Consider the following 10,880-nt stretch of genomic DNA (forward strand, 5'->3'; position numbering starts at 1 on the left):
CTGAGCTGCGCTGAATGACATCCCCCTGAATGAGATAGGCAGACCTGCTACAATCTACTGCATCTTTACGTAATACGTGTATCACTAGCCACTTTAACTATGCCACTTTGTTTACATACTCATCTCATATGTATATACTGTACTCAATACCATCTACTGTATCTTGCCTATGCCGCTCTGTACCATCACTTATTCATATATCTTTATGTACATATTCTTTATCCCCTTACACTTGTGTCTATAAGGTAGTAGTTTTGGAATTGTTAGCTAGATTACTTGTTGGTTATTACTGCATTGTCGGAACTAGAAGCACAAGCATTTCGCTACACTCGCATTAACATCTGCTAACCATGTGTGACAAATAAAATTTGATTTGAATCAGGGCAACTCGTCCTCAGGGGCCTGATTGGTGTCACACTTTTTCTCCATCCCTAGCAAACACAGCTGATTAATCAAATTGCATTCTAAACTGAAGATCATGATTAGTTGATTATTTGAGTCAGGTGTTAGCTGGGGCAACACTGTGACACCAATCAGGCCCCGAGGACTGGAATTGCCACATGGGCATCACTCTGCAAGTTCTCAAAATTTTACAAGGTCGACGTTGCATACTGTCACAGCGTGGACCAACATACGGTTTAATATGAACCGCGGGGGAAGATCCTCCCAAGCGGTCACGCCACCGATGTCACTTTAATATGACTCGACCTATGCGGAGCACAAGGGACATAATCCATACTTTCCACCGTACTGACCGTCTTCCAGGTATTCGTAGAATCATAGCTACATTCGTAACTTCCGGTCACACTGGTTTTCTGATCCACGCCCCTAATTTTTCAAACATGTGTTATGGTATCTGTGACATTTAACTAGGCAAATCAGCCTGGACTCTTGCGCTGAGATGCAGTGCCTTAGACCGCTGCGCCACTTGGAGTCTTAAATATATATCTGTATTCCCAGCCATGTGAAATCCATAGATTAGGGCCTAGTGAATTTATTTAAATTGACTGCTATCCTGATATGAACTAACTCAGTAAAATTGTTGCATTCATATTTTTGTTCAATGTATTTAAAAAGTTATTTTGCATACAGATATTGAAAAAAAATCTTTCCCCCCCCCACCAAATGAGTGCACTAAACCTTTACTCCTGTATGAGTGGAGAAAAATATAAATTCCCTTAGAAGCAGAACATAAACCAAGAAGACACACACACATAATACTGCAATGTCAACAACTTTACAAATATTTTACAAGCTATAGCAATCTCTCATACCTGACAGTCTCATTTCTAGTTACAATTTATCTTTGTGCAATGCTTTCTATCTTACTTCACAATGTAATTTAGAGTACTTTCACTATAGTCCCACAGGCAATCCCCCCAATTTCATACACCCATAACAGTATAACAAACAGTTGAGTTAAAAATAAACCATTCCCTTTGACAAAAACAGACATAGGCTTCTGATCAAACCTGAGATATCTAAATGCAACGAGAGGTACAGGTATGTCACATATATTATGTTCAAGACAGGGAAATAACACTCTTTGCACTTCTCCCTTTCCATCCCTTCCTAAACCCTCTTTCCTTTCTAATAAATTCTTGTCTCCAGTATCTCTTCCCCTTTTTTTCCTTCCACTCCACCTTTTTAGCACCATCACTGTAGGCAGTGTGTCATAACACTTCGGTTTGGAGACATATAAAATGGAACACTGAGACACATGGCTAACACTCTAAAAACGTAAGGCATGATTTCTACTGCAGCGGTCTGCCTTAGCAACAGCAACGACCACCATAAGGACTTACTTTATAGGTTAAAAAGACATTTGTTACCAGCTATAAACAATGGTACAAGTCACTCTAGTAAAGAGATGAACTGGGCAGTGGGTCTGAAAATGAACAGGACTTCACTCAGTCAGGCACTGTTGTGTGGTACTTTCTTAGGTATGTGTAGGTAAAGCACAGACATGGATACACATGTAACAGTATGTACACGTGGGTTTTTAGTGTAATGATGACGGTATGTTTTGAATCATTCTCACAAACTTAAGAACATAAGGAGTAGTTCACAATGTAGTGCAGACAGAGTTAAACTCATATTTCCACTGTGTGAATCACACTGCAGCAGTAAAACTGTGTGTTTCACTGTAACGATTGTATGAAATATGACTGTTCTTGTAATGCTGTTTGGTGGAGTAGTCGGTGCTAAACGAGCCACTTCTCAATGCAGGTGTTGAACACAGTGTCATTAGAGTGCCACTTGACGTGCTCTACTCCAGCCATTGAGCACAGGAACAGGTCCCCACGAGCGTTTAGGGTCTTCAGGCCAAACACATCTCTCAAATATAGCTAGGAAAGGGAGGAGACAAATGTAAGGAATCATTATAAGAAGATAGCATATAGCATCAAGATGGAATCTTGTGTCATAATTATGCAAAAACATGGTCTAAAATAATACTTACATCCTGGTCCTTTATCTCAACGACAGTCTCGTTGTCATTGTAAAATCCAAACTGACTAAAGAGCAAAAAAGAAAATACTGTATCAATCAGATAGAATGGAAACAATGCTTTAACAGAATATACCAAACATTAGGAACACCTAACACACAAGGGGTCGAAAGCGTTCCACAGGATCATGTTGACTCCAAAGCTTCCTACAGTTGTGTGAAGTTGGATGGATGTCCTTTGGCTGGCGGACCATTCTTGATACACACTGGAAACTGTCGAGCGTGAAAACCCAGCAGCACCTACTACCATACCCCCTTCAAAGACAAAACTTTTGTCCTGCCCATTCACCCTCTGAATGGCACACATACACATTCCATGTCTCAAAGCTTAAAAATCCTTCTTTAACCTGTCTCTTCATCTACACTGATCGAAGTGGACTTAACAAGTGACATCAATAAGGGATCATAGCTTTCACCTGGATTCACCTGGTCAGCCCATGTCATGGAAAGAGCAGGTGTTTTTTTTAAACATTTTGTATACTCTAGGAAAGAGGAAAGATGAACTAGTCACCTGGACTGCCAGGGTGTGATGACTCCATCGTCTGGCCCCCCAATTAAGACCAGCTTCTTGATACGTAGGAAGTTCTTTTTCCACACTGAATGAGAAAGAATATATCCTAACTATATAGTATAATTGTAATTACTGAGACAACCAAATACACATAACAACAATACTGTACAATGACCAAAAGGTTCCTATAAAATGCAGAGTACTACAACCAATGACAACGTTGACAATAGAGTAGACAGACTAACACTTCTCTGAAATAGTGGATGAATATAAAACCCACAACAAAGGGGACCGACAAGATTCACATTAGCAGCGTTGCTGACCTGTTGAATTAGGATTTGACCTCTCACTGTTCAATAAAGCCAGATAATCACTGCCGTTCACATACATGTCCGTGTGATGGGGGTCTGCAAGAGAGAACAAACAGTTTAGTCAAACAATTTTTCACCACGACAAAAGACCCTCAATATATCCACAGTGACTCCTTGGGAACCCTACGAGGGAAGGTTGAGTGAAGGTACATTTTGTCCTAAACACACTCACCTTTCCAGTAGTTGCAGATGGATATCCTCTGGCCCACTCCAGTGTAGCAGAAATGAAACAGGTTGGACTTCATGAACTGGGGGAAGAGGTACTTCAGGTAGTCTGTGTCTGAACAGAAACACAAGTTAGTTTAATTCAGGCCTCAGCACATATTAGCACAGAACTTCAATGTATCATGTTTCAAACAATCACGTTGGCTGTTGCGCACAAAGATCAAGTTGATGGTTTATAACGAACTCACACCTCCATACTGTCCAGCCTGAGGCGAGGACAAAGAGATGAAGGAGTGGACATTGTGATTAGGGAGAGTGGACAGGATCCCTCTGCAAATCAGTCCACCTGTAACAGAACAAGGGTGAATAGTGGTGGAGGCTGTGCTTTGGCAAAGTGGGTGGGGTTATATCCTGCCTGTTTGGCCCTGTCTGGGAGTATTGTCGGATGGGACCACAGTGTCTCCCGTCACCCTCCTCTCTCAGCCTCCAGTATTTATGCTGCAGTAGTTTGTGTCAGGAGGCTAGGGTCAGTCTGTTATATCTGGAGTATTTCTCCTGTCTTATCCGGTGTCCTGCGTGAATTTAAGTATGCTCTCTCTAATTCTCTCTCTCTCGGAGAACCTGAGCCTAGGACCATGCCTCAGGACTACCTGGCCTGATGACTCCTTGCTGTCCCCAGGCCACCTGGCAGTGTTACTGCTCCAGTTTCAACTTTTCTTCCTGCGGATGTGGAACTCTTGACCTGTTGACCGGGCGTGCTACCTGTCCCAGACCTGCTGTTTTCAACTCTCTAGAGACAGCAGGAGCGGTAGAGATACTCTCAATGATCGGCTATGAAAAGCCAACTGACATTTACTCCTGAGGTGCTGACCTGTTGCACCCTCGACAACCACTGTGATTATTATTATTATTATTATTATTATTATTATTTGACCCTGCTGGTCATCTATGAACATTTGAACATCTTGGCCATGTTCTGTTATAATCTCCACCCAGCACAGCCAGAAGAGGACTGGCCACCCCTCATAGCCTGGTTCCTATCTAGGTTTCTTCCTAGGTTCTGGCCTTTCTAGGGAGTTTTTCCTAGCCACCGTGCTTCTACACCTGCATTGATTGCTGTTTGGGGTTTTAGGCTGGGTTTCTGTATAGCACTTTGTGACATCAGCTGATGTAAGGGCTTTATAAATACATTTGATTGATTGAATATAAAGCTGTATTAAAAGAAGATTCAGCATAACACAGAGTCACACACACACACCTTGAGAGTAGCAGATGAAGTGGACCCCATCTGCAGCATTCTGCATGATGGGATAGATGGCTTCCTTGAAGCCCTCCACTTGTTTCCATAGTGGCTGTAAGCTGGAGCTGCGGTCAAACAGGTCGATGACTGACACATTGGTTCCTGGGTGAGACTGTCAGAAGAAGAGGATGGGACAGATTAGAGCACTATAAGCATAGAATTAGAATATACAAATCCTAATTTGAATAGGATCAATGACTATAACAAAGATAGGTTTATTTGGAAGGCTATAAAGCTAGGATTGTCAGAGAAGATGAAAAATTAGTCAATACATGAAGTAAAATGTCTCAAATGATTTCAGCATTTCTTATGCAAAAACTCAACTCAGCCAGCAGTTTTGAAAGTGGTGCTCACAAGCCAAAAGTGTGTTTTTTGTGCACTAGGTTCCAGGTCGAACCCTGTGTGGAAAGGGTTCTATATGGAATCAAAAATGGGTTCTTCAAACGGTTCTTGTATGATATGAAATGTCCTGCAAGTTAAAAATAATAATAATCAAACCATAGGTAGGTAGACTTAAAGCTGAAATGTGTAACCTTTTGGGCGACCTGACCAAATTCAGTTATAGATATGTAATTCTCATTGAAGGCAAGTCTAAGTGGTAAATATGTTCTATGTGCGCTGTTTCTATGCTTCCAGTTCTTAAGTTTAATTTAAGTCTTTTACTTTGAGTTTTGTACACCAGCTTTAAACAGCTGAAAATACAAATAACTTTAGTAATGGAAAAGACTACCATCTACACTGCTGTGACCAATGATTTTCTACACGTTTGTTTTGTCAGGAAACGGCAACCAGGAAACGGCAGTGTTTTCTGCATATTGCAGTTTAAGTCAACTTTGAATAAGACCAGAATTTAAACTGTACAGCCTACGGACTTTGTTTGATGTCAGTCTTCATTGGAGACTACCTGTGCAGGGGGACATCTGCATGATGATGCTGCTGGCAGGCTTAAATAATAAAATGTCCAATCAAGTTATTTTTGTTCGCTATCACAATTTACCATAAGGCAGGGTTCACCAACAGGCGGCCTTGTGGGACGAATTTTTCCCACAGTGATTTTGTCTGTCACGCTAACCTTTCTGAATTGAATGAATTGTTGGATATAAGACTAAAAACACCAGCGAATCAGCTCTTCGTGATTTACATTTTGGAAATCTGTTCCAAGCTATTCCCACCCATAAGAGAGATATGTGATCGTATACAAATGTATAGGAAATTAGAAATTATGTTTTTGTCAAATATTATATCCGTTTGGGCTTCTTGCAGTTAATTTGAAGTTGATTGTCCCAGGTACATTGTGTAATTTACTGACAGTCCCTAACTAATCCCATAGGGATATCGAATGTCAAACCAAATTGACCATGGGCATTATGATCGGGTCGCTTTTAGCTGCAATCCTAATTGATGATTACTTGGGTGCTGCCAGCAGGATACAAATAAACCCAACCCATGGAAAACTGCTACGTACCCTCCATTCCATTTTTTTTACTATAGTCTTGCAAATCTCTGTTTTGGACGAGGCTGACTTTATTACAAATGATCCTATCTACACTTTGTAATACATTTTGACACTAGAATAATGTTTGACTCATATCCATGCCACATAGGCCATTTCAAAAACAAGAAGTTGCTTTTTAGGGGCAATCGCTCTTTAAAAAAGACCCCCCCCCCCCCCCCAAAAAAGCAATTAAAAATTAAATTTAGGCTGTAACGAAATGTGGAATAACTCAAGGGGTATGAATACTTTCTGAAGGCACTGTATGCGATGTGACTCCTGCAGGATGAGGCTGATTCAGGTGTCAATTATGGGGAGATGTCCTTTGCTGGGTTGAGTGACACTGTGCCACTCGGTTATATTTTGTGGTCGGAGAAATGAGTTGGTTCCCCTAAAGTGATCTGTTGAAGTCAAGAGTTTGTCTGAGCCTTTTGTTACTTCAGCGGACACGTTCTTTGCCACAGTAAAGGTGGTTGGGGTTCCTCAGCAGGGTGGTATAGAACAAGAAGGCCCGCACACTGTTCTAATCTGGTTTCCGCTCAGGTTATGGATGCATCATTGCAACCTTAAAGGTCCTCAATGATGTCACCATTGCCCTTGATTCTAAGAATTGTTGTGCTGCTATTTTTATTGACTTGGCCAAAGCTTTTGATACGGTAGACCATTCCGTTCTTGTGGGCCGGCTAAGGAGTATTCGTGTCTTGGAGGGGTCTTTAGCCTGGTTTGCTAACAACCCCTCAAAGAGTGCAGTGTATAAAGTCAGAAAATCTACTGTCTCAGCCACTGCCTGTCACCATGGGAGTACCCCAAGGCTCAATCCTAGGCCCCACGCTCTTCTCAAGTCACATCAACAACATAGCTCAGGCAGTAGGAAACCCTCTCATCCATTTATATGCAGATGTTACAGTCTTATACTCAACTGGCCCCTCCCAGGATTTTGTGTTAAAATGCTCTACAACAAAGCTTTCTTTGTGTCCAACAAGCTTTCTCTACCCATAACTTTGTTCTGGACACCTGCAAAACAAAAGTCATGTGGTTTGGCAAGAAGAATGCCCCTCTCCCCACAGGTGTGATTACTATATCTGAGGGTTTAGAGCTTGAGGTAGTCACCTCATACAAGTACTTGGGAGTATGGCTAGATGGTACACTGTCCTTCTCTCAGCACATATCAAAGCTGCAGGCCAAAGTTAAATATAAACTTGGTTTCCTCTATCGTAATCGCTCCTCTTTCACCCCAGTTGCCAAACTAACCCTGATTCAGATGACCATCCTACCCATGCTAGAATACGGAGACGTAATTTATAGATCGGCAGGTAAGGATGCTCTCAAGCTCTTTACCATTCGGTCATCAGATTTGCCACCAATGCTCCTTATAGGACACATCACTGCACTCTATACTCCTCTGTAAACTGGTCATCTCTGTATACCTGTCGCAAGACCCACTGGTTGATGCTTATTTATAAAACCCTCTTAGGCCTCACTCCCCCCTACCTGAGATATCTACATCTTCCACATACAACACCCGTTCTGCCAGTCACAATCTATTAAGGTCCCCAAAGCACACACACATGCCAGGGTCGCTTGTCTTTTCAGTTCGCTGCAGCTACCGACTGGAACGAGCTGCAACACTCAAACTGGAGAGTTCTCTCAATCTCGTCTTTCAAAGCCTCAATCATGGGCACTCTTACTGACAGTTGTGGCTGCTTTGCGTGATGTATTGTTGTCTCTACCTCCTTGCCCTTTGTGCAGTTGCCTTGCCCAATAATGTTTGTACCATGTTTTGTGCTGCTACCATGTTGTGTTGCTACCATGTTGTCGTCTTAGGTCTCTCTTTATGTAGTGTTGTCGCTCTTGCCGTGATGTGTGTTTTGTCCTAATAAATAAATAAATTTATATATATATATATATATATATTTTTTTTTATCTTTAATGCCAGCCCCAGCAGGAAGCATTTTGCAATTTGGTTGGTAATCATTGTAAATAAGGATTTGTTCTTAACTGACTTGCCTAGCTAAATAAAAGGTTAAATAAACTAATGAAAAAAATCATTGTAAATAAGGATTTGTTCTTAACTGACTTGCATTCAAACAGCACTAGACTAAACTTAAATTTCGTCATCATTGTGTATCGAGAGAAACATGGAAATGCTTTCACTGATAGTACATAAAGGAAGACAGTACTATCTGTAGGAACTTAATTTATCCAGCTAATCTGGCCCTGTCTGCCATCCTGTGAACCCCGTTTATTGTTGCTCACGGCTATGTTCCTTATGATTGTTTTCTTGTGCATACACCCAGGCAAAGGATAGCAAAGGCAACATTATGTCAAGAATCTGGCAACAAACAGCCTATTTCAGTTGGATTCATGAAGAGGTCAGCTGATATGACCGGCGACAAACGTTGATTTCATTAGAACAATCGCCTTCATAGAAGAACAATGTGACACTTATGTAACAGTCCCAGAGAGATTGGAAACACTGAAACGACCGAAATTACTATTAAAAAAACACGGTTTCGTGCCATTCAAGCAGACCACAGGCATGTTTGATGAGAAAACTTAAGCGCGGGCCCAGGTTACAGCAGCACAATGGAAACCCTAATACAAACAAGTTAGTTATAGTTTAAGATACTGATATGAGTCTTAGACATGTTACAATCTATATAATCCAGCCTGCCATATCTGTTCCGTTATTACATTGCATAACAGGCGTTTATTATCACCCATATCCAATCTTTCTTGACTTATATTTGTAGCCTGTGTTGGTATATTTTCATGCTCTCACCTGATTGATGAAGCGAAGCAACTCCACAAATACCCCGGAGCTGTCGAACAAACCATGGACTATGACCACTGGCTTGTACCCGATGACTGTAGCAACGAGGCAGGCACCAAACAGTGTCCACAACAGCCTCGTCACCCCGCTCTTCCTCCGACTAGAGACGGCAGAGGGCCCTTTCATAGTTATTCTAACAAAACATTAAATCGCGGTAAAAACCAGCGAAAACTAAAATATCGTACACTGTACACAATCTGCCCAACACCGTACTCGGGTTAAAATCGTGCGTGGTTTAGGGGAATTCCTGTTTCTTTAGACAATTTTGCAAATAAATAGGTCCTACATAAAATTGCCATCTCATGTGCTACTCTTTACTCTCGTTCCCTTTCTTAAATCGTGTTTTAAATTAAATGAACACCCTTGCGAAATTTCTGCATTTACCCTCTGCATATAACAGGTGTTCAGACACAACACCACTTAATATTTGCTGGGGGGTTTGTTTGTTCCGGTTCTTGATCAAAACCCGACACCGCGCATTAAGTCATTTCCGGTTTCGATAGCTTCTCAAAGGAGCCGCCTGCCCCAACCCTGGCCCCAACTATCCTAGACAGAAAAATAACACCGACACAGAAAACTGCCGCATGCACCTTTTCCCAAAATAACACAATTAGGACGGCAACATTTATTGTAAACAAGTTTGTAGCTCACAGACAGTACATACTCAAATGATAATTCAAGTGCATACGGCCTGGTCATCATACCAAAATACAACTATTGAATGTGTAGCTCAGTTCCTATTTTGCTCACCTACAACATTACATCTTCACACAGTATTTACATTTACAATGGGCATTACTGTAGTGGAGTAATAATTATCATATACAGTACCAGTCAAAAGTTTGGACACAAATCAAATCTTATTTGTCACATACACATGGTTAGCAGATGTTAATGCGAGTGTATCGAAATGCTTGTGCTTCTAGTTCCGACAATGCAGTAATAACCAACAAGTAATCTAACTAACAATTCTAAAACTACTATCTTATACACACAAGTGTAAAGGGATAAAGAATATGTACATAAAGATATATGAATGAGTGATGGTACAGAGCGGCATAGGCAAGATGCAGTAGATGGTATCGAGTACAGTATATACATATGAGATGAATATTTAAACAGAGTGGCATAGTTTAAAGTGGCTAGTGATACATGTATTACATAAAGATGCAGTAGATGATATAGAGTACAGTATATACGTATACATATGAGAATGACACTCCTACTTATTCAAGGGTTTTTCTTTATTTTTACTATTTCCTGGTCGAATTGCTGCAAAGAAACCACCAGTGGTGAAAAAAGTACCCAATTTTCATACTTGAGTAAAAGTAAAGATACCTTAATTAAAAGTAAAAGTCGCCCAATAAAATACTACTTGAGTAAAAGTCTAAAAGTATTTGGTTTTAAACGTCCTTAAGATTCAAAAGTAAAAGCATAAATAATTTTAAAAGTCTTATATTAAGCCAACCAGACAACACAATTTTCTTGTTCTTTAAATTTACGGATAGTCAGTGTCACAGTTCAACACTCAGACATAATTTACAAACAAAGCATTTGTGTTTATTAAGTCCACCAGATCAGAGGCAGGAGGGATGACCAGGGATGTTCTCTTGATAAGTACATGAATTAGACAATTTTCCTGTCCTGCTAAGCATTCCAAATGTACTTTTGGGTGTCAGAGAAAATGTAAGGAGTAAAAA

General features: G+C 40.8%; 1 protein-coding gene across 2 annotated transcripts; it reads right to left on the bottom strand.

Annotated features, from left to right (window-relative positions):
* Positions 1–1,218: 1,218 nt before the first annotated feature.
* LOC135550095 (lysosomal thioesterase PPT2-A-like) lies at positions 1,219–9,635 on the bottom strand. 2 transcript variants are annotated; one of them, XM_064980572.1, is made up of 8 exons: positions 9,130–9,635; positions 4,814–4,967; positions 3,806–3,901; positions 3,563–3,670; positions 3,343–3,426; positions 3,020–3,104; positions 2,462–2,516; positions 1,219–2,348 (listed from the first exon to the last, which is right to left on the bottom strand). In XM_064980572.1, exons 1-8 carry the CDS (start codon positions 9,304–9,306, stop codon positions 2,205–2,207), a joined length of 903 nt encoding a protein of 300 aa, XP_064836644.1. In that variant the 5' UTR covers positions 9,307–9,635; the 3' UTR covers positions 1,219–2,204. The 2 variants fall into 2 exon arrangements, with proteins under 2 accessions (XP_064836644.1, XP_064836645.1); XM_064980573.1 differs by having other exon boundaries at positions 2,242–2,348; positions 3,020–3,129.
* Between the last annotated feature and the right edge of the window lie 1,245 nt (positions 9,636–10,880).

Source organism: Oncorhynchus masou, chromosome 12 (assembly GCF_036934945.1).
Source record: "Oncorhynchus masou masou isolate Uvic2021 chromosome 12, UVic_Omas_1.1, whole genome shotgun sequence".
NCBI classification, from domain to species: Eukaryota; Metazoa; Chordata; class Actinopteri; order Salmoniformes; family Salmonidae; genus Oncorhynchus; species Oncorhynchus masou.

Coding starts and splice junctions, on each gene's coding strand:
- LOC135550095 (XM_064980572.1), bottom strand. CDS start 9,306: ATGAAAGGGCCCTCTGCCGTCTCTAGTCGGAGGAAGAGCGGGGTGACG. Junction 4,968..9,129: donor TGCTTCGCTTCATCAATCAG/GTGAGAGCATGA, acceptor TTCTTCTGACAG/TCTCACCCAGGAACCAATGT. Junction 2,517..3,019: donor ATCACACCCTGGCAGTCCAG/GTGACTAGTTCA, acceptor TTTGCTCTTTAG/TCAGTTTGGATTTTACAATG.